Source organism: Pomacea canaliculata, linkage group LG4, assembly GCF_003073045.1.
Source record: "Pomacea canaliculata isolate SZHN2017 linkage group LG4, ASM307304v1, whole genome shotgun sequence".
NCBI lineage: Eukaryota > Metazoa > Mollusca > Gastropoda > Architaenioglossa > Ampullariidae > Pomacea > Pomacea canaliculata.
Window position 1 is genome coordinate 21,267,538 of NC_037593.1, and position 25,633 is coordinate 21,293,170.

At 39.6% G+C, this 25,633-nt stretch overlaps 2 protein-coding genes across 7 annotated transcripts in view; both read right to left on the reverse strand.

Moving 5' to 3' along the window:
- On the reverse strand, window positions 1-19,334 carry LOC112562672 (transmembrane protease serine 11F-like). 5 transcript variants are annotated; one of them, XM_025236062.1, is made up of 18 exons: window positions 19,227-19,334; window positions 17,039-17,350; window positions 16,356-16,417; window positions 15,634-15,722; window positions 15,239-15,364; window positions 14,708-14,776; window positions 11,978-12,084; window positions 11,480-11,544; window positions 11,043-11,260; window positions 7,282-7,353; window positions 6,398-6,504; window positions 6,015-6,079; window positions 5,581-5,798; window positions 2,683-2,863; window positions 2,250-2,407; window positions 1,507-1,638; window positions 640-803; window positions 1-323 (listed from the first exon to the last, which is right to left on the reverse strand). In XM_025236062.1, the coding sequence occupies exons 3-18, from the start codon at window positions 16,358-16,360 to the stop codon at window positions 147-149; spliced, it is 1,953 nt and encodes a 650-aa protein (XP_025091847.1). In that variant the 5' UTR covers window positions 16,361-16,417; window positions 17,039-17,350; window positions 19,227-19,334; the 3' UTR covers window positions 1-146. The 5 variants fall into 5 exon arrangements, with proteins under 5 accessions (XP_025091847.1, XP_025091846.1, XP_025091848.1 ...); XM_025236061.1 differs by having other exon boundaries at window positions 16,968-17,350; XM_025236063.1 differs by having other exon boundaries at window positions 16,941-17,350.
- Window positions 19,306-25,633, reverse strand: part of LOC112562674 (transmembrane protease serine 11B-like protein) — a 23,056-nt gene continuing 16,728 nt past the window's right edge. The window contains exons 16-17 of one of the 2 annotated variants that reach the window (XM_025236065.1): window positions 19,921-20,006; window positions 19,306-19,422 (exon numbers count right to left, since the gene is read on the reverse strand). In XM_025236065.1, the coding sequence (XP_025091850.1) occupies window positions 19,951-20,006 (56 nt within the window). In that variant the 3' untranslated portion in view covers window positions 19,306-19,422; window positions 19,921-19,950. Of the gene's footprint in view, window positions 19,423-19,920; window positions 20,007-23,059; window positions 23,460-23,756; window positions 23,921-25,633 lie in introns of those variants that run through there. The other variant, XM_025236064.1, reaches the window with a different exon arrangement.

The window sequence follows — 25,633 nt, forward strand, 5'->3', positions numbered from 1 at the left end:
TATTACAGCTTTATCAACATTGTTTGGTTTATCACACGACCTGCGTGGATGCAACATTGGCCTCTCGTTATATATATTTATATTTTTATGGACAAACAGGTAGATAGACCGAGTGTGTGTATGCCAATGCTGTTAATTTCTATAGTTTACAAGTGTTGCAACATTTGTATTGTGCTTTGGATCCATTCAAGGTAATGTGGAACCGACGTATGCACTGTAGGGGATCTTCCACACGCCATACCGTGCGAGACGATGCCAAAGATTGTGTAACGTTCATCACCTCCGGTTCCCACATTCGCAAAAAGTGGACTACCAGAATCCCCCTGAAAGTTTTTAACAAATAACGGTACAATTATATAACTTGTCTACGTGAATATTATATCATTACATCATTATAACATTTCTGCGCTGATTCTCGTCAGCCGCTTGTTCTAAGTACATTAAAAATAGAAAGAAATGTATTGTTGTATGTGTTGCTTAGATTACTATATTTTTAACAAAATAAAACAAAAATAATAAGCCACCAGCTTACTTTATCAAGAAAAGAACTTGCATCCTCTAACGACTATGACTAACAATTTAATCACATGACATTCGGTATGCCTACTAGTACAAGATAACGTGTGTAATTTCTCTCACCATACAAGCACTTTTTCCTTCTAGCTCATCGTTAACTGAGCATAGTGTCCCGTCGGTCAGGTGAATCCAATAGCCTTGAAGTGTCATCAGCTTCATGCAGTCGCTTGCATTTAATAGAGTTTGTTCTACACTTTGCTGTACCTCAGGAAATGTTTTAGGTTCCACTGTAGCAAAAATAAAATCACGGTAATCATTTGACAACATATGGTAGATATAGATGGCACTGACTCTCTCTCTATATATATATATTTAGATATAAACTTGAAGCCTGAAACTTATAGATCCAGGAAACGCGACATGTTCCCCTTGTGTTCCCCTTGTGCTTCATACTCACGACGATGGCAAGATGACGGCGACGAACACATCTGGATCTCAGTCAAACACCATTAATCTGACTATGTAGTGTCAAATTAGTGGACAAATACGTTATTCATTTTGGAACATATATTATCATACCTAACTTTGCCACTTATAAGAAAAAAAAAGATTTACAGGCCTGTGTGTGATCGTATGGATTCTGTTGTTAAGTTGGTGAAGCACTCGACTGATGAGAGTACTGAATGCTTGCGAGGTTGTTTTGATTGTACGTCATGGAAACCTATAGATACTATATATATATAGAATTATTTATGTAGTAAATGAACACCGTTCCCATGTCTAAATTCCCCATCGGGACAAATAAAGTTTGTCACTGTCATAATTCCTCAATGAGGTACATTTCTATATATATATATGTTTCTAGAGCTGGCGTCCAGAAGGTTTCTCAGGGTACTTGGCTTTCCCCTCCATTGCTCCCCACTGCCTCTCAAAGTACAACATCATACCTATGTAGAAAGACTTTTCTTTCAAATAAGCTCAGTCACTTACCCTTCGTTCGTCCCCAGCCTGCAACAATGCCCTTGTTTGGTAGCTGGATGCTGGCATCAGGGTGACACACTTTCATCACTAGCTGGGTGGGATGTAACGGCTTGGCCAGTTTCAATAGGGCAATGTCGTTTGCTTAGGAATTCCGACGATTGGGTTTTAACAGTTTTTAAACTACTGACTTCAAATACAATAAACGAATCATTCTATCATTAGAATATTACTTCCTTTTTATTGCCTTCCATTCAACAAAATCGTTTATAAATCCCTTTTTAAAAATTGTTTGCATTAATCATATTTTTGATTACTTGCTTGTTTGATTGTAAGACAAACGGATTTGATTTTGTTTCATCAGATATGCATTGTTTTGATGACTGCCCTAGTTTGTAAGTTTCTCTGAAAAAGTGCATTAGAAGTTTGAGAAAACCGTGTTTGAGATAGGTGTGACTGACTAGGTAAAACACATGCTTTGACGTACAGACAAATATTCAACATCTTAACAATGTGTACATTTCAGGAGGATAAATTTCATGTAGTCGTCTTTGCAGTAAATGACATTTGGAAAACATGTACATTGTGTGTGTATGTGTGTGTTTCTGTGTCTGTCTTGTGTTTATTCAAGTTTTAGTAGTCTGAAACGCAATGATCATTCAAGAAACTGCATTATATGTCAATAAAATGATAATAATATTATTAATTAAATAATATTACAATATATTTTAAGCTGGGAGAAGCACGACACTCACCTATATTGCCAATTTTTCCTTTGAAGTCTTTGTGAATTCGTACGGACTTGACCCTTCTGTACTGCTCGTTACGGGAAGGAATTAATGTCTCCCACTTACCGGCAATGACACTTATACCTTGTGAGTCTACCAGTCCTGTGCTGTTGTCCATTGGCAGCCTACAGAAAAAGCTGAGCTTAGTGGAGAAAACAAATGTTTCTTATCGTGCAAATATTTATTACTATTATAAAGCATAAAACAGTCAGTCAGTCAGTCAATCAGTCAGTCAGTCAGTCAGTACTACTAACTAGCAACCTATGCTTAGTCATATCCAGACTAACTTTTCAACCAATCGATGTTTAGCTTTATTGTGATAGTATTACTTAGGAGTTTTAATCATCTATCTTTTCGAATGACACAAAATACATTTTTCAAGTAAATGAATGACCATTACATAGCGATGCAGTGTGCCGCCGTTAGGATGTGGTTGTAGTCCCAAATGGTGCCTCCACATAGTGTAATTTTATCCGTACTAATCAAAAGCTTTACTACCCACGGGTACTCTCCGCGTTTTACAGGCCGACCACCCATAATTTTAGGAACAGAGTACATCTGAGACTGACCACAGATGGTGTCTGTAACATATGACAAGCAGAAACATAAAAATTTTATATTTTATGCTGACTACAAAGGGACTTTGGACTAAGTACCGTATGTACTCCCATACTCTACAATTAGCAAATATAACCTTCATTATCCTCCATCTCCAAGGCCGATCGTAATACTCATCATACTACTTATTATCACTTTTCACATAATGTGACATGACGCAAACACTCCAATGAGAAGTAATGTGGTATACTAAACTATAAAATACAGCATGTTCTTTTGTAGTTAAGGTAAAGTAATAATCGACATCGCATAGGGCTACCAGTTTTGTAATATGTAGTCGTCGTTCACCATAATTTTATATAATGTACAGATATTGATTTTTATAATGTGATCCACCACGACGAAATGAGTCTCAAGTCGCGCAGAACAGTTTCGTACTAGAGGCCCCAAAAATGATTGGGGTCAAATTTGTACAGTTTGACTTTTATTTTAAAATGGATTCCTTGCTTATTTAACTAACTGGAAAATACACTGCAATTTTAAAATGAAAGTTAGAAATCGTCTTAAAATACATTTTAATCAAGGTAATTCACTGCGTTCAGTCCCAATTTCACCAGGAAAATTACAAAATTCAAACGCTGTTTCAGTACCATTTTCCTCTCAGAGCCCCATCGTATCAAACCTTGCCAGAAAGCCGGAAATCTCTATGTTCAGTCTCACTAAAATTTGACTGATAAATTAACGAAAGTGTTGTTTGGGACTGTTGTAGTATTCCTGAGTTTTAGCTGAGACGCGAATACTGGCCCCGGGGAGCTGGGCACGTGGGCACGTGGGCGATAGTAGACCTTTGCTCTTGCTACCCACGTCAACATAAGTTGCAGGAATATAGTACAAAACTCACACGTCGATCGGCAACATGTGGTATTTTCGATGTTTGTTATGCAACATACAGCCGTCCAACGAGCGCCACCTTCAAAGTTCTCCAGTTATTTAGACACGTTCTCCTCTAGTTGAGAACTAAGACTTCTGTCTAAGTCTCACAGGTAGTGAGAGCCCTGGTCACGAAGCCCTTTGCTTTCCACGGCGACAGCAGGCAGTGTCCTCACAGTTCTTCGTCACTGACTCACCCCCATGCTCAAGGTTCTGTAACAGAAGCATCTTTCCTCCCGAGTCTTGTCAGTTTGGCTGAAGACCCGGTCTCGAGGTACAAGGGAATTCAGCCTTAGACCTGCGGAAGTGGCTTCAGCTGCTGACCACTAGCTCCGTCCCCTGGCTAAGTTCTCCGGTCCCTATTTTACTTTGCACATTCACATAGACACAACGATGGATGTCATTGGTCACTCACTCACCAACCAATCAAGTAGCCAACATCGACAAGAGAACGAGACCCTACTGACGATCCGCATTTATTCCATGAAGGCAGTGGAACACTTTGTGCTTTTCTTGAATAAAGGGGAAAGTGTTTTTTCATTGCGGAGTGAATTGACATGTGAATACACATGTATGAACAAACACAAGCTGACATGACAGTTCTGCTTCTAGAAATTTTTATTTCTGTATGGTGCGCCAGTTCTCACAGTTTCTCGGTATGTCAAGCATGCACTTTTCTTCAATTTTATTTCTCTACTCATTTCTGCCATAATAGTAGATAATGTTTTAGTATTCTGCTGTCTCTGTTAATGTGCATGATGAGTAGATTGCAGTAACAGATTCTCCTATTTCCTTTTAATTTGCTAACAGGCAGAGGCATTGAAAGCACGCAAATATTCATTTCTATGTACTTTGCGTTACTTGAAATAATGTCAAGTGCTGTATTTTATCATCATGCACAATTAAGCACTGTGTAAAAAATTCGATAACCCCGTTGTTAAAAAACCTGTCGGAATTTTTGAGTCATTGAACCCGCTTTTCTCCGTACACAATTAAAACCTTTATAACTAACTCCATGTTAGGACTAGATGAATAACTTTAGTATAAACATAAAGGCAAGACCCTGCAAATTTTGAAATTATTCAATTTGACAAATATCTAATTTATGACAAGACTCCTTTCGTCGTGGCGGGTCACCAAGAATGGGAAACTTTATTTTGTAGCGGTTAGCACTCGACACTCAAGCTAACCAGTGTTTCGCACCAAAACTAGGCGGAGTTTCAATTGTAGATACAGGACTTCATAAAGCCGGAGAATAATTTCTACAGATACAAAACACCTAAAATATCCCTATCACCAGGTTCATTAAAGGCACAAAAGTTCATGTCCCATTCCCATTTGTTCAGTCTGCTCAGCTTCAACTCTCTTTAATGAGATCGTACCCGATAACATCTGATTAAGGGCTTCTTTCTATAACGGGTGAACATTTCCAGTCGGAATCCGACCTTCAGCTACCCGAATGTGAATGTTACGATAACAGGAGTTGAAGCCGCCAGCAGCCTAATCATGCATTGTCATTGGAACTCATCGTAAAGCATCGTCAGGGTTGTATCGGTAGTAAAATATGATAAATTTAAAGTAAAATTAAGCAGTTAATTGCCATCTAATTATTTTTTCAAAGTATATAGGAAACATACTGAGTGTTTTACAGTAGAATGAATTTTACAATCATAGTTAAGTACATCAACAACAACAACAACAACAACAACAACAACAACAACAACAACAACAACAACAACAATCGCTATTTAAGTAAAAAGAAGTTTGCGCAAACTGCAGTTCTCGCAAATAGCAATGATTTCACACTTACCATTTATTTTAGATGGATAATCTGGGTCTTTTGAAGAGATAGTATTACTCAACTGCTGAAGGTGAATATCTTGACCGATGCTGACCACACAACTTCTGTCCTGTGTTCTCTGCAGGAGCAAGTGACCCTCGATGTAGGCTCTGTTTATTTCTACTTCTGCTGCATTGTCACAGCTCACATACAGCTTGAAGTGAACCAGAATATTGCCGCCTTGATCACTAAAACAAAACCACGTGGACATATTTCACTTATGGTGCATTTCCTCTATGTTTCATCCGATTCTAAAAATGAGGCATGTCAGTTTTCTCGCTGCTATAGGTTAACTAAACTTCTGTAAAAGGTCATTGTCATCTACATGATAATGATGAAGGTTAAGTTGATGTTACATTCTAATTTAATTGAGCATGATTATATTAGAAATGTTAATAACTTACATCAGTTTTGTCGCAGCGGGTCTGATACACGAGAAAAGTGAACTGGTCTGAAAGATCTTTGTTACCTATTGAAAAACTCCAAGATATCAATAAACAAATCTCTCAACAAATGCTTACTTACATCAAAAGAACTATTCTTCAATAACGACAACATGTATTATAGCACTTTAACGCCCACTAAAGGCTGAAGTTCATGCACTTTTACAAAATTTGAATCCGTGAAATCTAGTGCACATGTGTAGATGGTTATATTCATTAATTAATCCACCCATCTGCCTGTGCATACAGAGAGAGAGAGAGCGAGGCGTAAACAAAGAAACACGAAACCTTAAAAAAGAGAACAAGAACTAAAGAAGCAGCCCAGACAACATGCACTCACTGACCCAGTATTCAGCTTTACTGATTGTTTCCTCGTACATCGGACTGTTTGTGTTCTTCATGTCACGTGACCATGGCCAGAAGAATAGAATTAGCGCCTCGAAGTCTGCACCTGAGAATTCAATAATTACCCACGGAAAAATACTAGATATCTTGTTTTCCTTATTGGCTTTGCCTTTTGTTTAAAAAATTGGGCTTGGCTTCAGACACACACACATATATATATATACACACTAAATTTATACAAGTAACAATTTGAATAATAATTATCTGCTTTTAAGGACTGAATACTTTAAATTTGAGTAACCTGTTAATGGGAATGATAGTCCGCATCTAATGAAACAAAAACCGACCAGTGATTGTTTCAATCCACATTTGTGTGTATATATATATATCAGTTTTCTACTCGTCAAAATTAAGCATCCCCTTCTTACAACACGACGTTTGAGTGTCTCGATGGCCGTTAAAGCCTTGTCAATAAAAGCACTCGTTCGTGACAGGTCACAGTGTCAGGCAGGTTATGGGGTAGAGAGCACACAACAAGTGGTGCATGTGTCGCCCATGTAACACAGGGTTGACAGAAACAAAGTGTAGGGAGCGCAATAAAGGTCTGGTGTGTATCACCTTTGTCAGAACTTCTTGTACTCTTTACAGGTCATGGTATCTACACAGTGTAAATACAAGTGTGTAGAACTAGCTACAGCTACGTAAACTATGTTGCTCGGAGAGACTCAGATCGTAGGTTTGAGGACTCATGAGCCACTTCCGTTGACATGATAATTTGGTAAAATAAAAGCGTTACATGTGGTGCTATAAGATATAATTTCTCATGTCCTATAACCTATCTACTCTTATGGGTGCGATGTAAAGACTGTCGTCCGCCACATACCTTGATTGTAGTCCAGCTTCACTCGAGGTGGAGAAGGCGGGCAACTCACATTTGTGTCTGCATGACCTTTGCCTGTCAAAGAAGTCAGTAGGATTAGAGAACAGCTGCAACATATCATTACAGTTTGCATACATTGATGATGGTTACGCATGCGAGTTGTGCTTGTCAGCTATCTCGTGTGGTGTCGGATAAATGAAGACGTTTGTGATAAGGAATCCAGCAAAATTATGTTGAAAACAAGTGCAGCTTTGAAATGGTTTCTAATTTATGCTTTTAGAAATTTATTTCTAACCTTCTTTCATTCAACTTCTCAGTGCCAAAGGTAAGAATGCCTATATCCCGAAATTGGGTTTGGAGCAATTAGTGGTGACTAGTCTCTACTTGCACCTCGATGGAAAGCGAAAAACTCACGTTACTCGTTGTTGTTGGTATTACTCCCCTAAGACTTTATCTGAACTATTGTTACATACAATGCAGGAGGACAAGTAACACCTACATCAGCTTCTCGCACACACGACTTTCCGCTGGTAGGAAGCAGTCGGTCTCACAAGAATTGCTCGTTTTCAATTCAAAGTATTTCATGGACTATCAGGATGTTTGTTTTGTGTGTCGGGGAGAATAATGTGTATTTTGTGAAGATAAATGGTACCCGGCACGATGATCAGCAAGCCACGTGGTGGCCATTACCCGTGAGTGTCGTGTAACGCGTTCTGATGGTTGAGTCGGTATTTGTGCTCGCCTTCAGGAGCTTTTGCAAGGATATTGATGTACACATATTGAATGAAAGCAGCGAACATTGTGAGAAATAGCTGTGTATTTTGTACAGAAACTTAGCAGTTCTAAAGAACAATAAAGTATAACGCAACTCATCCGTCAAATTTGAAATGATTGAACAATGAGTCAAGAAAGGTTACCTGCTTCATTTTTATCTTTAACGTATTGCATCATCATCAATCATCAATCATCCATCATCAATCATCATCATCATCATCATCATCATCATCATCATCATCATCATCATCATCAATGTTAGAAGAAGCAATGGAAAATTCTAATGTGTTTGTTAAATAATGGTCATCCCACCCATGTTTAATGTCAGGCGATACAGACTCAACTTCAGCCATACACCTATCGGTATGTACCCCAGAACTGGCAAATATCTTAAAATGGGAGGTTTATGAGGAAGACACCCTAGGGAGTGACCACTTCCCAATCATAATTTCCATGCCAACAACTAAACCACCAAAACCCCCACACCTTCAGATTTAATACCCAAATAACTAACTGGAATTTGTACCAGTCACTAACATCACTGAACACTGTATGGCTCCAGCTTTTTCTACCGGACAGCTTGGGCACTACGTCACCCGCTATTTGTAGAGGACAGCTTGGGCACTACGTCACCCGCTATTTGTAGAGGACAGCTTGGGCACTATGTCACCCGCTATTTTACAGGACAGCTTGGGCACTACGTCACCCGCCTTTGCTGTCCGTCTCGCGCTGCGCGCCGCTCGCGCGACCAAGCGTGGGGTGAGAGGGCATGCGGAGTGGAGGGAAGATGCACTGTCAGCAGTAGCCGCTGACCTACACCAGCGCTCCCGCTACAGGATATATATCATAAATTTTCATGTTCACGGACACCTCGTCCATGCATTAAAAAGTAGGGAAGACGTTATACGACTTTCAATGTGGACATTCATTTCCTTATACAACAGTTACAACACTTCAGTGGTTTCACTAGCTGACTTTACACCTAATCTTAGCTTTTATACCTTATACAACTAGGACAGTAGATATCTTCACTCTCTGTGCACAGTCAAAGAACATCTATACAGCTCTTGTTCTTTGATTTCATTATTGTATCAAAGTTTTGGAATGATCTGTTTCTTAGGTAAAAATATAAATGTCTTCCTTGCGAACATATTGAAGTGAGCAAACAGTTAATCATATTTGGAGTCCAAAGTGATTCTACATTAGATAAGATATCTTTAGCCTCATTTTCATTATGGAAAAATTTTACATTTATAGAAACAGATGTCAACTAAGTGTGAACTCGTTTGTAATGGAAGTAAAGTAAAGAAACAACGTAAGTATCACCATACAATAAATTGCAAACCAGACCTTTAACGACATGGATTATCATATAAGCAGCTCATTTCTACCTATTTAGACAATTGGGTTGGATGGGTGGGGGTTAATTAATTTGAGCCCAAGTTTCTAATGAGAACTTCTCTTTTTATTATTCCTTTTTTTTAAAATACAGTGGTACCTCGACATACGAGTGCCCTGACATACGAGTGTTTTGAGATACGAGCCGCCGAGCGAGCGATATTTTGCTTCGAGATAAGAGCAAGATTTGAGATACGAGGACTCGCACACTACACCGCTGCACACAACCCCAACATGCGGGGTGGATGTTGGGGTCGTGTGCAGCGTCTTACAGTTTCTCCCACCTCAGACTAGACCTCAGTCTGTGTTGTGTGCTTGTTTCACTCGTTTTCGAAGCATTTTTGATAAGTTGGGTTGGCGTTTTTTTGCTTTTTGTACATTTACAAAACATTATCACATTTATTTTTGTAACCATGGGCCCGAAGAAGAAGATGATGTCTATTGAATTAAAGCGCGAAATCGTAGAAAAACATGAGCAAGGTGTGCGAGTAATTGACTTGGCGAGGATGTACGGGTGTAGCACATCAATGATATGTTCTGAGCTTAAACAGGAGTTGATAAAGGGTACAACGCCAGCTAAGGGCGTTACAATAATTTCTAAGCTCCGGACTTCTCTCCATGAAAAGATGGAGAAACTATTGACTGTGTGGGTGACAGAGAAGCAGCTTCAAGGAGGAACCTTAACACAAAGCATCATGTGTGAGAAGGCACGAGCGATTTACGGCGATTTGCTGAAGCACATCCCACACACTTCCACAAACGAAGAATTTAATATGTTTTTATAGAATATGTATTTGTTATTCATAAATAAATGTTTCTTCTTGTAAATACACTTTTTCTTATTCAAAAACACTTAACAAAAACAACTGAGGTGGTGTTTTGGGGGCTGGAACGGATTAATGGCATTTCAATGAATTTCAATGGGGAAAATTGCTTTGAGATACGAGCAATTTGACATACGAGCAAGGTTACGGAACGAATTAAACTCGTATGTCGAGGTACCACTGTACCAGGAACTTGAAAAGAGCTCAAAATGAACCCAGGAGGAGGATACATAGGGCGCCTCTTAAACCTTTCAACTTCCTTGTTCCCATGGGATAATGGTATTGTGTTTCAATGGAAGTTAATCTACAGTAGATGTGCATGATATCACCCTTATATTTTTCTCTATAGTTTACTACGAACTGTCTCAATCATGTACAGTCTAATATGGCAGGATCATGCATGTAGTTTTTACACATCATCATATTGCATCTTTTGTAAACATATTTTTCTTTTATCATCATCATCAATATAAACTCTATACCACCTGAATACGCGGTAGGAAAAAAAAGACAAAGCCGAATTGTACGATATGTTTAAATTATCAGTACTGAAGCTCTTTGTTATTTCTGATCAAATATGGGGTTGCTAAACGATTCTTTACTTTAATCGCTTCTTAAACACAGCTTACAGTCGGGTATAGCAAAAGAATGCATCAAGCGACTTTAATTCATGATATTTGTCACAGACATGACAAATCATGATCATCAACAACAATCGATATTTCTGCGAAACACAATTCTCGAAAATAACACTGATTTCAAACTCACCAGGTATTTCAGATGGTGGTACGGCTACTGAGGTAGGGATTTTCTTGTTCAATTTCTTAAGATAAATATGTTTACTGATGCTGACCACACGGCTTTTGTCCTGTGTTCTGTGCAGGAGCAAGTGACCCTCGATGTAGGCTTTGTTTACTTCAATTTCTGTTGCAGTGTCACAGCTCACATGCAGCACGAAGCGAACCAAAATATTCCCGCCAAGACCCCTAAAAACAACAAAAACAATGTACATCTCACTTCTGGTGAATTTCGTATATATTTTGTACTCTATGCCAGTGTATCTGTAAGTATAACTCCCGCGCTGTTAGACGGTAATGTAACTTCTGTATAAGGTCACTGACCTCAAGTTGATAATAATGAAAGTAAAGGTGACGGTGACTTCGCATTTCAGTTAACATAATTATATTAAAATAGTTGTAACTTACATCATTTCTGTCGCAGCAGATCTGATACAAGAGGACAGGAAACTCGCCTGAAATATTTCAGTCACCTATGGGACAAACATATAATTTCAAATAGCAAAAGTAAGCTATCATTAATCTAGTGACAATACAGACGTTTTCACTCTAAGATATGCATTACTTTACATTTATCTAACAATGCTGACACATCGAAAGATATCACACATACCTAAAGAAGAAAGCAAGTTTCATAAGCACTGGGACGTCCACTATGGGAGAATTTCATGTTCTTTATAAATTATTGAACCGTTGAGTGGCCTGGACACGCCTAAATGTTTACATTTTAAAGACATAATTTCAATCACCTGCCTGTACACTCAGTCTCACGCGCGTGCACACACACACACACGCACACACACAAAGAGAAGGATAGAGAGATAGATACAAAGTCATAAGCATACACACGTAAAACACAAAGAACAAGAACTAAAGAAGCAGCCCAGACAACATGCACTCACTGACCCAGTATTCAGCTTTACTGATTGTTTCCTCGTACATCGGACTGTTTGTATCCTCCATGTCAGGTGACCATGGCCAGAAAAATACAATTAGCGCCAAAAAGTCTGCATCTGAGGATTCAATAATTACCTTTTGAAGAATATCAGATTTGTTTTCCTTAACTGGTTTATATTGTTCTCTACAAGTGGGTCTTGGATAGATATCAAATTGAACATTGAGGTTCTGGTAAAGTGACTATAACTTTTTAATTCAGATAAATGGCAAATAATAATGATAGTATAAATATAATTGAAGTAAAACCGACCAAGAGGAGGTCGATGCCTACATATAATTCGTTATGAATCTTTAAATCCATATTTGTAAATGTTGATCATTTTTTTTCTCGCTAGGGTTCAGATCTCCCCCCTAGACCCCCACGTTCTCGAGTTTCGATGATCGCCAGAGCTTTGTCTATGGGAGCACTTGTTCCTAGCAGGGTCATTAGTGTCAGGTAAGGTTGAGGGGTAAAGACCAGACAAAAGTTATACATCTCTGTTTGAGGCGTTTAGCAATGGAATAACAATGTAGTCTGATAGCAAAATACTCTTACGGAAACGGAAACTATGGACAATCTAACAAACGGTGTCAAGACAGTTTGGCGACTAGGGACTAAAGACCACTAACCAAGACAAAATGTATTATAGGCTCTCAACAGCTTCCATCGATGAAGACTTTACCTTCCAGGGATGACAAAACACATGATATTGCAAATGATGTCTCTATCCTGAACTATGGAAGAAACGATGACCACCAGATATATAGAACTGTCACCAATATTACAACCATTGTGGCATTTGGCTACCTGGCGGCTACTGGCGTTATAAAGGATGTTCGACCCCGCTGTTGTACCGACCAGTACCTCCCGTACCGCTTGGACCACCCGTCTTAACATTTCTAGTAGATGCCCGTGCATGACGTCACACCGGCTGACCTGAATGATTGGTAAGAGAGAGCGCATGCGTGACTGCTGGTCACTGCATGTGTCTACCTTTTACTTGGGAAACATTAAACTGTCCTGAGAGTCAGTGACGATATGGGAAAGAAAGAAAAAGAGAAATTAAAACCGATCACGGCTGCTGGTGAGTAAGAACAGAGAGTGCGCAAGTATCGTCTGGTGTGTGTCAACTTTGCTATCACCACCGTGTCTGCTATTTGCACGCTCCAACGGTCATTCTATCTATAAACTTAAAATATAAGTGTTTAGCACTACCTACCACCAGGTAAACTAAGTTTGTTGTAAGACTGTCACCGTAGATATTAGGAGCAGTAAACTATCGACGACACTTGAGTCTGAGTCTTATGCATCACAGTTAACAATACCTGTCCAGCTTCCGCCGTCAACATCTCCGTACAAACAATTGAAGAAGATAAAATAAAATAGCTACAAACAATCCAAAGAATGATGTTTTCCTGAACAAGTTTACATTTTCTCTAAAACTGAGGCTTAGCATCAGATACATATATATTAATTTGACCACTATGGTTAATAACTAACGACTGAATTCTCATACACTGTTAATGACAATGGTTATATAGTTGAAATAGGCGACATTCATGAAGTCTACAGATAGTTTGTCATAAGCATTTAAATCCATATTTGTAAATATAAATCACATTTCTCTTTGTCAAGGTAACTAATCTTTTACATAGATGACGACAACATCGTTTCTCGATTACCCAATGCAGACGGAAACACCAGTGTCAGAAAGGTCAAAGGGTAGACGGAAGCCCAGCTAACCTGAATGATTGGTGCGAGAGAACGCATGCGTGACTGGTGGATTCCACGTGTTTTTACCTTTTCCTTGGAAAGATGGTATAATCACTGAGAATGAGTGAGGAGTTTGCGAAAGAAAGAAAACATCAATTGGAAAAGGATATTGGCCGATAGTAAGCGTGAAAAGAGTGACCAAGTATTGTCAGATGTGAGTCACCTTTGCCACTTCAAGCGATGACAAAAGACAAGTGGGACTAATGGCACCGCAATATCTTTAACGAAATATAGTCCGTTTCACACACGCAAACCACATATTTGAAAATCATGAATATTGTTCTTTACTTTATCACGCAATAAACAAAACAAAACAAAACAAAACAAAACAAAACAAAACAAAACAAAACAAAACAAAACAAAACAAAACAAAAACAAGTCGTACAATGATCAAATCTCCTCTATAAGGCCGACTACTTACATAACAAAAAGAACAGTATCCTTTAGGTCGTGTTTGTAAAATTCTTCACCCTACACCGTGAGTTATCATGAATAATTATACCAAATATCACCAACTTGAAAAAGCAAAAAATTACTAGATACAGATTTGCATCGTCATATGGTTAACAGCAAGCTAAGAGGTAAGCGTTCTCTCTCCATAGCTTTTTATGCCGACCACGGATTGCTTTATGAAACAAAAACAAAAAAGAGGAAACCATTGGATACTTTGGTTAGTACTGGAATACCTAGATCTTGTTAAGGACATTGCCAGCCTATGGTAAGGAAAACTAACCCAAACTGACTCAAAAGTAGGACTTCAACGCAAGTAAGGCTAAACGAACAGAATAAAATACAATTTTATGCATGAATTATTAAAATTATAAACGTCAGGTATTGAATGGTGTTCTAGAAGACACACATTTCTCACGCCTTATATCGTATCTACTCTTATGAGTTTGATACAAAAACTGTTATCCGCCACATACCTTGCCTGTCGTCCACCTTGACTCGATTAATAGAAGTGAGGCAGCTCACGTTTTCTTCTGTATTTCTTTCTGTAAAAGGAGGTCAACAGGAATGGACACGACCTTTGTAAGGATTCTAAAGGAATGAGGTTGAAGCAAGTGCATCTAAGAAAACGTTTGAAACGAAGAACAGTTTGAGGCAGTCAAAGATTTGTCGCAGTCTGTATAAAGTTACTCGAATTTAGACCTTTGTGAAAGACAAACTTATGCATGGCAAATACACTTACACACTCGGTAACACCACACTTGTCCTCCTTAGGCTCTGTGTACCTTAATTATTCATTAATGTTTGTACAAGTGCCACTTCGCCGTCCTCATCAACAACTAAACAACCCCTTACATACACCAGCGAAACATCAGTGGCACCCACTTAATCACATTCACGCGAAGATCATGTTCAGAGGAAGACAACGTGAGGATGACAAGAACTGCACCTAGCACCGTTACTTTCATGGCGCATTGAGATAACAACAGTAACAGTACAATACTTACTGGAGTAGTATACAGAGATAACGATGACCACAACCAAAAGAGTGATGATTATACATGCAGCGAACAGGTAATACCACTTGAATCTTTTGATGAAGGTCTTGATTAATGTCTTTTGAGTAGCAGGTCCTGTATCGGAATTGTTGACACAAACAACGACAGTTTCAAACAGATCCAATTAAAATTAATAATCTCAAAGTCAAATAATACAAATACCAACTGATTTTTGATTAGTCACAGAAAAAATGCCTTATGCTGTATTAACACAATGCGTGTTAAAGAAAACCTTGTAAACTAATAATTTAATTGGTATTTTTATAAAGAAAATTACGAAACCTTATGGTTTAAGACTAGTTATTGTCTTTCTGGGCGATAATATACAGAATCCTAGTTCCTACCTCCTGGAGGATTTCCCTGTTCAGGACTCGCACTGACGGCGGATGTCAAAGGGCCGTTAAAGTGAGGTACGCCAGGTCGTTCATAAGGCCTGGAAAATTAAAATATTGTTTAGACTGTGACTTCCCTCTCCGCACTTTTACACATCGTCATTACTTCATACATTTTAAAAGTTCAGTTCTGTATAATTTCTTTTAAACATATTAAGAATAATAGTTCATATTACTTATATCATTGCGGTGTGCACCGCCATTCTCAGAGCAATCATGCATTTGTAGATGAAGAAAAATAAGCAAATAATTTTTTGTAACGATTTAGAATATTTGCGAAGAAAACCTTGGCGTGCTGACTGTTACAGTTTAAGGAGGAGTATGTGTATGGAGTATGTGGAGTATGGCGACACGCACCTTACAACTCTTGTCTTAGTACACACACCCGTAATAGCTTCTCTACCTCTCCTGAGAGCTCTCTCCTTACCACTGTCTCTATTTCTCTCTGACTGATGATGCTAGTGCAGCTCTCATAAATTAAATACAATTTCCTAACACTGACACTTCTTTCTCATTACTACATACATCTATTTAAATATTTCCGTCACATTCAATATCCTTTAATTACCTAATTACCTGTGTAAACCTTATGTAATTCCGCATAACGTGAACATTGAACCTTCAGTATTTTAAGACTGCTTCTGTTGATTCTAAGCTACTTTTCTTTTACTTACTCCATGTCTTCTACATACAGGAAACCGGAAGCTCGAGAACTGGGCTGAAAAATCTTTGTCGCCTGAGGATCACAAAATTCACAAGAAATTCAACAGGACTCATAAGCCAAAACTCTTATTCAAACAACAGCGGATATGTAGACACTTTTATACTGAAATTATACTCAATGATGAAAAATGCAAATTATTAGTACACTAATGCACTAATTTATATAAACTTTTCAAATAACTGCAATGAAAGGAATACGCTATACTAATGCACCGATACAAACTTTCATACACTCTCGTATTTACAAAAAACTGATATTATTGTAGAAGTATGGTTCAGAATTAAAGTATGGGATCGTGTGTATTTGTGTGTTGCGAGTAGTGGTGTTGTGGTTGATATCTGTGTTTGTCTTATTATGACCATATTTTGCAGAGTACTTCTTTGATCATCGAAAAAGTCGCAGACGATGTAGGGTTTGTGTGTTTTGATGCACAACATTTTTATTCTAATGATTTTTACGACCTAACAATTATATCCGAGACAACAAAATAAACCTCCAAATAAAAGATACCATTCGGTGGATTCCGCCTGGTTACCAATACAGTGTGGGCTGCTGTACTTACTTCAGAGCTCGTCTCGGGCACACTGTTCTTTTGTTTGCATGTGTCTCCTGCTTAGAGGACCGGCTGCCTACCTGTGATAATGTCTTAGCTGTTGGCTCGGCGTAAACCACCAATGATCTCCCACTTTAACCCCCACCCACCGACTGTTTCGCAGAATGCGATTTGACAACAGCGTCATTTCAGAGATTAGTAGATATGCATTAAGGTGTCGTAGTCGACAAGAGAACGAGATAAGAGAGATAGAGAGAGAGAGAGACAGAGAGACAGAGAGACAGAGACAGAGAGACAGAGAGACAGAGAGACAGAGAGACAGAGAGACAGAGACAGAGACAGGATACGAGACGTCATGTGTTGAGATCACTGACTTCAAAATCTGTCTTTTTCTGAAACAGAAAAAATAAATGAATTAATTAATTAGTTTGATTAACAGCAATATTCAAGCACACGTGGACTGTGGAAAATGACATTGACTCACAAACTCACTGACATAGGTTTCAAACTAAATTCTTGTCTAGTCTTACACCTGATTGGTTGAGCTGTTTATGGCTTATGACAACGGCCAGAACAAAACAACATAACCCACAAACATAATCCACAAAGTTTGCACCCAAGTTGATGATGATGATGATGATGATGATGATGATGATGATGATGATGATGATGATGATGATGATGATGATGATGATGATGATAAACACATGTACAGAGCCTTTTTCCAGAAGCAGCAGGACTCAAAGCTCTTTAGGTAATAAAAGTTCACATTTAGTGTTTCTCGCTATTAAAATGGAGAGCCGAGTGTACTACACGGGAAGAGTAAACAACTGTCTACTGTATAAACAAAGAGATGTAGAACAACAGCACACAAAGTGGCGATAGTTTCTTGTCGTGAGAATTCAAGAAGATCGAGTCAGGTGAAGATCAGGAAGAAGAAAAGAGTGTAGAAAAAATCATCTTCCACCAGTAAACAAAAGGGAGATTACTCCAATCAACGATGCCAGACATAAGATCTAAATCATTTGTTGTTCGATTGTCTTAAGGCATCAAAGTGAAAACGTTGAAGCAGAACTAAACCCTTACATCGTGTAAGCTATCTATCTATCTATCTATTCCTCTTTGTGCATCAGGTTGCACATAAGGCCTCAACCAGAGTCCGCCACCGATGTCGATCGGCTGAAACCCGCTCTAGGTGACCCCATGTCCAGCCCTTTCCCTTCATCTCCCTTTCCACTGTTCTTCTCCAAGTTTCCTTTGGGCGGCCTCGTTTTCTTCGGCCGTCTGGAGTCCATCGTAGGGCGACTGTGGAAAGGTCTGCTGTCTGCTGGCGGAGCACATGTCCAATCCATCGCCAACGCCTTCGTTGAACCTGCGTGGTGATGGACTCGGTTTCACTTCTTCGGTGGAGTTCTTCGTTGGTGATGGTGTTTGGCCAAAAGATGTTAAGTATGCGCCTGAGGCATCTGTTTTGGAAGACGTCAAGCTTGTTACTGATGGTTTTGGTCATCTTGCAAGATTCTGATCCGTAAAGGAGGGTGCTGATCACATTTGACTTGAAGATTCTCAGTTTGATCTTCTGGCTGATGTTTTTTGCCTTCCATGTGCTCCTGAGTGAGGCGAAGGCCTGGCTGGCTTTCGCCAGTCGGGCTCGAATCTCCACCTCCGCATCCCCAGTGTTTGACATTTTGGACCCAAGATAGGTGAAACTGTCAACTTCCTCAATCTCTTCTCCATTTAGTTTGATGCTGTCTTGGACTCTGGCGTTCACTCTCATACTGTTAGTCTTTTGTGTGCTGACCTTCAAGCCTGTGGGACCCCGGGGTATGCTTGCCTAGCAAGCATTGCAAGAATAGGGGCCCTGCCATCCAGCCAGGCATGTCGTAAGAGGCGACTAAGGTGGACACCTCACCTAGAGGTAAAATAGGTTGTGGTAGGGCTAACAACCCCACCATGTAAAAAAATCCTGTTACAGAAACTAAAACCAGAGAACTCGTCACATCGTGTAAGCACTTGTATACAAAGCTTTGTCTGTATGCACAACAATTACAAAAGTGAATGGTACAAATCACACAGCGTGAAGGACGGTACACGATATGGAGACCGTTAGTCAGCAGAAACTTCTATCTCATCTGTGCACTCCATAAGGGAAGTGACAGAGGTCACAGACAATGCAGCAGAGAGAAAGATGTCAATCCACAGGTTGATGACGATAAGACCACAAAAGATTGTAGACAAACAGAGAGAGTTAGAGAATGAGAGACTTACCTGTTCAGCCTCTTAGACGAGGGGACATCACTCTATGTATTCAAACACTGTATGTACATTAACATTGTACAAGTGATATCTTTTGTTCTCTTCACAATTGTTACAGAGGTTCACGTATGACAATGTACAAGTGAAAGCTTTTTCCTTCACAATTGTTACGGCGGGTCACGCATGTCCAATATGACATTTCACAAACCTGTGCAAACAGACGGCGGACCACCATAACGGAATAGGAAGCAGACATCCAATGCAACCTACAGGAGTAAGAAGATTGCAGAACGATTTCTTTCTTTTAGGGTGATGGGCAGTGGCTACATTTCGACAAGCATGAGTAGTGTTGAACTATCTAGTCGGTATCTAGTAGGTCATAAATGACGCATATTGTATAAATATGAATTAATATTCCAATGTTCATCTACTTTATTGTACAAAATACACCTTAGAATAAAGCATATAAATAAACAAGTAAAGAGAAACATCATCTAGCCATACAATCTTCAATGCATCCTAAAATCGAAAAATTATGATTGTTTTCCTTGTGATGTGCTTTTGACACGGATTTATTAAATAGATAATTTGCGGTTACTGTGTAAATCAGGGGTTGCATTGCTATTTAACAAATAAGACAAACTTTGTTCCAACTCTGATAAAAGTACTTAACATAACAACAGGAGAAAGGTTCAATACACTGAACCTGCAGTGGAAAGAGGGAGCAAGCTTGTAGCTAGGACCTCGCAGCAACCACTTGTGGCATCAGGGTGATGGGAGGGGTCAAGTCTTCTGTGAAAAGAAAGTAAAGAAACTGATGCTAAGTAAAGAAACTGGGTGCTAATATGATTTACGCGCAAAATGATCTGTTGTAGCAGAGATATATAAAATGTCAGCACAATCTCCGCATAACTATATTCAAGATGTATAATTATCTTCTAATTGATAAGGAAAATACAAATTATATAATGTTTATAAGCCCTATAGCTATAGATACGAGGTAAAGAGTCAATACAATACAACTTTATTCATCCTTAAGACATTCGAGATAGTCCTCGAGCTAGATATTATATATATGTTGAATTAATTTGTCTCCCGCTCTATCGCCCACACCACATTTTCAGCAAAAGTAGATACAGTAAGTGACTTTATATCATCTCAGGTTAGTACAAGCTCACGGCGAGTAGAGTTGATCGAGTGAATGGCAGGTAGAATTTACATGGCTGCCAGAAGTGAACACGCAAGTCAGAGGTGGACTGGAAGGCTGGTACTGTTAGTGGACACAGTAGCCAGTAGTGAACATCAGAAGCTATGGGTGGACTGGAAAGCTGGTACTGTAAGTGGACACAGTAGCCAGTAGTGACCACCAGGAGTCAGTGGAAATCACCAGGGCTGATGCAGGGAACTGGGTTCAGAAGCCGATGGGTGACCACTAGGGTCTTTGTTGAGATGTGAGTGGACTTCCGGTGCTGTTTGTGTGAGCGGGTGACCGCAAGACACTTCACGATCCACCTGGGTGCGCGTGATTTCTTTGGCGGTTTTGCAATATTTTTTCTTATACGCGGAGGCCTTGATTAGCGGACGAGAGGTTGCGCATATATGTGTGTTGGAGTCTTTGCTGGGTGTTATAATAAAAACTTTATCTGCTAGTCTGAGAGAGGGGCTGTTATAGACTATAGTCACTATACCATCCTTGTTGCTTTAAGGATGTGGTTGCCGGGTCGCGCGTTGGGTGCGCCCCCTTTTATGTTGGTTGAATTTTGAAATGGAAAACTGAATAGGACTGTATTAGGTCATAGATATATGAAGGTTTTGCAGGGGAGAGTCGCAACTGGCTTACGTTTCGTCCTCCATTCGTTTCTTCGTTTCGTCGCTTTCGTCGTCCGGTCCTGCGTCATGTGACGTGTGGACAACAAGGAAGCTCGGATAGTGCACCAGTAGAGGTCCCTGTGTTCGTCGGACGGACAGCTGAGGGGTCAGCACTCTATTCCTAATTTATTCTAGAAAATACATTCTGTAACGTCTCTTGCGAAACTAGTTTCCAGCCATTAACAGAAACTCACGAAAACTCTCAATATCTCAATCAGCTTTTATTTCAACAACGCCTACAACACAGTAAATGTGAAATAAATTGGTATTTTTAATATATTCACAAGCAGTATAATCACGAAAAACGTATAAACAAAATATTTAGTAATCGGCAAAAAAAAAAATTATATAAATTGTACAGAACACGGATACAGTGCCAGACAATTTCTGTTGTACATCAATATATCACAACAGGTTAAAAGTCCTGTACAATATTAATTAAAAAAAATAATAAAAATGAGTCTAATAGATATGCACAGGGTTGAGTTTCGACAAGTTCAGACACTATGTGTGTTGGTTACTTTCACATATTTTCAGAAAGTGGCGGACTTGACCTCTCCTTTCCTTTATCGATGTCACAATGCTGTCAGCCTTACAGGAAAGGTTCAGTTAGATATTTTGTTGAAAAAGTCTTGCTAGGTGTTTACTTGTCAGAAATCGCCTAAATTGATTATTGCTTTGGGGTGGGGGATCCTGCACATTAAGGATTTGCTGTCAACTATAATGTGGGGTAGATCAAGATTTATGTCTTGCATTAGTGGTGAAGAACCTGCAATAGATATCCTCGTCAATAGAAACGTTTACATTTAGAGCAGTACATATTGATATTTAGTGGGTACTTAGTGGGCAAAAAAAACAACAAAGCAAACAACACGTCATTATTAATTAATAAGGCATTTATGACCGTGCATGTGGTCTACAGAAAGCTTTCTTGTATGTTTCGTAACCAAGACAAAAACCTAGGAACAGAGGTCTTTCTCACAAAGCCACATTAACTCATTACCTGACAGCTTATGTAACTCTGATTCTTTTACCACCTTTAAGTCCAAAGTTAGGAAACATCTTTTCCAAATGACGACTTCACTCCCCTGACCACGAGGGTGTATAACGTGTGTCTGTGATTTACTTTGTGTGTGAGTGAGTGTATGTTGTAGAAGTGAGCGTCTGTTATATGCCAACATGGGAGCGTGGTTGTTAATGATGTAGTTTATGTAGGATGTGTGTAAAGCGCTTTGAGCAAATCTTTGGAAAGGCGTTACAGTGGAACCTCGGTTAGCGAACGCCTCGGATAGCGAATATTTCGGATAACAAACAAAAATTTCGCTAAAAGTTTGTCTCGGATAGCGAACAAAATTTCGGATAACGAACAGCCACGCGAACCACACGTGACCGACCAGCATGTCATCATTCGCGCTCGAGACACAGTTACGATCGGTCGTTCCTTATCTGTGCGCATCCTTCTTATTTAGGGATTTTTGTGCTTTATTTTAATAAGATAATCCTCAATCATGGCTCCAAAGAAGATTAAGAGCAATTAATAGTAGTGAGGTAATGACAAGGAAGCGGCCAATAAATGAATTGAAAAAGGAAATGATTTCAAAGTATGAAGGTGGCATGCGTCTGTCGGATATGTGTTGTCATATTACCGAAGAGTTTCACAAAAAAGGCAGAAGGAGCAGATTCTGGACAGGTTTTGTCCTTTAACCTCAAAGCTACAGAAAATTGAAGTCACCCCCGATTTTACAATGTCACTTGTGCTCATGGAGGGGAATCCAAGCAGTAATTCCACCCTTCCTCCCCACACCTGCTTCCAACCACGCCGTCAAAACGTCAAGTTTTGTGATGTTTAAATGCTTTCGTTAATGTTTTTATGTTTATTTAACTCCATTTATATTGCATTCTACCTGTTCTCATTAAAACAAATACCTATATATAGCCTGTAACTTTCAAATATTAACGAGTCAACAGGGGCTGGGAACCAATTACATCTATTTCCTTTATTTCTTATGGAAAAAATTGTTTCGGATAACGAACATTTCGGATAACGAACAGTTTTCCAGAACGGATTAAGTTTGTTAACCGAGGTTCCACTGTATATCTATCTTCAACATTATTATGGGCCGCTCATTATCTTTTCGTATATCTTTATGGAGGACAGGTAGACCGAGTGTGTATGCCAATGCTGTTGATGTTGAAAGTTTACAAGTGTTTCAAAAATTGTATTGTCCCGTGGATCCAGTCACGGTAATACGGAACCGAAGTTGAGGCAGAAAAATATCCTCGACATCTGTGATTGTGTGAGATGATGCCAAAGAGTGTGTAATGTTCATCTCCTCTGGTTCCCAGATTCGCGAAAAGTGGACCACCAGAATCCCCCTGAAAGTTTATAACAGAAAATAGTTGTTTCACGCTCACTTTGCAATTATGGACATTGTGTACATGAATGTTACACTATCCCGTGCTGAGTCTGATTTACTAGGAGTTCTAAGTACATTGCGAACAGACAGAAATGTATCTTTACTGTATAAGTAAACTAGATGACCATCTGTCCAACAACAACAAAAAAGTAGATAACCTTCCCGCTTATTTTATCAACGAAGGGATCTGCATCATCTGACGGCTACGACTAAAACTGTGTTACATGACATTGAGTGTGAGTACTACCTCTCTTACCATGCAAAAATCTTTTACTTCTAGGTCATCGTCAATTGAGCATATTGTCCCCTTGTGCACGCGATTTGGAAAGCCATAAAGTCGCAGCAGTTTCAGACAGTCGCTCTGATTTAGTAAAGACACTTCCAGACTTTGCTGTACTGCAGGATATCTTGCTGGTTCTTCTGTAGAAAAATTGTTACGACATTCGTTTGACGACAGATTGTAGATATAAATGGCACTGATCCCCTCTAACTTTAAGTATAAATATATATAAGAAAGTTACCCTTTTTTCATGAAACGTTTTCTGGGCGTCACGTCTTGGACCCCAAATGCTCTAGTTAATGGTGAGTGTGCTTCGACCGATCTGCCACATGCCGCTTTGGGTGAGTAGAGGTCCACTCTTTCGGGTTCCACACCATTCGAGACTGTAAGGGGCCTTTGGGTGGCGGTGGAAGTGCAAGTGAAAGAATCCTTTTATGTTCAAAGCCATATTCAGATGTTTGCATGCAAGACTTGGACTTTGTTAGGTTAGCATTCGTGATTGCCGGGTCGCGATGCTTGTCGCGCGTACTCGTTTACCGCGTGAACCCGCGACCATGCTGCATCAGTGTGCGGAAAGGCCTTCGATTGAATACCTAGAGCAGGAGCTCTCGTGGCCAGGGGCCGGCCCACACCATCGCATCTGGACGAGAAGACAGAGAGGGGTGGGGGATGTCGTTAGAGCGGCAAGCAAGGCCAGAGGTCGGGCTGCCGTCTGTGGACACCTTCAACGGACTTCTAAACTGTCACCCCGCAGTGCATGCGGGTGATGTATTTTATTTACGGTGACAGATTCACCTGTGCACAGGGCAACTGTTTTGTCTTATTTTAATTTACCTATTTTTGTTTGTTGGATTGTTCACTCTGATCTATATTTGTTCATGTGAGACTTTGGAATGTTGGATTTTTGTTTCCATTCAGTATTGTTTTTGTTTCTAATAAATTAGTTTTGTTTTGCTACTTGAATTTTGTCTTTGTGATTTCTGTGTATGGTCTGCGCTCAGTTGAGGTTCGACTGGCTTCGTCGCGGTCACGCGACACCAAGTTCATCCTGCTACATCTGTGTCTGAGTACTGGATAAAATATAAAAGGGAGTTTCCACAACTGTTCTGTACAGTAGTGTATATTCACCCTACAGACAACACCACGTCTGCCAGGAGGGTAATCACTGACACAGACTCGATTCTATGTCACCAGATGTGCCGAAGTGTATTCTGGGTGATTTACTTGTGATCTGACAAAGATTTAATCAGGTATGACCAGTATGTGACATGACCACTTGTAACGATTCGCGATTCAGGCGAATATAGTTAGATTTCTATATTTTTAATTGTCCTTGACGTCAGTGGAGGGCAGTCGCGCGGGTGCCGACGTGAACCCACGTGACTCATTCTTTTACGTCATTTATGAAGTTTGACGTAAGTGAGCTTGGCGAAACGTAACTAGGGCGACTGTAGTCAATGGAGGCAGAAGCCATGCCGACTCTTCAATATGGTGATTACGATTGGTCGGCACAGTCTTCAAGAAGAATTGTTAAGAGGTCGTCCTAGTTACCGGGTTGCTAATGACCTGATTGGTCATTAGAAGAAAAGAGAGAGTTAAGTTAGGAAAACAAACGTCTCTCTGGACAGACGGAGACGAGCAGTCAGAGGAATAAGATCTCTGAAGAGGATTACAATTTCGTTAACGGTCTTTAACGTTAATCTTCGACGTTCATCCATAACAGGTGGAGCCCAGACATCGCCTTGTATGTTGTGGTGTGTTGTAGATATTGGTTCGATAGGAGAATATCGACTACACCGATATGCGAGAAACGGCATTATCTACCTTGGATTACCTCAGAAGAGGATTACAAG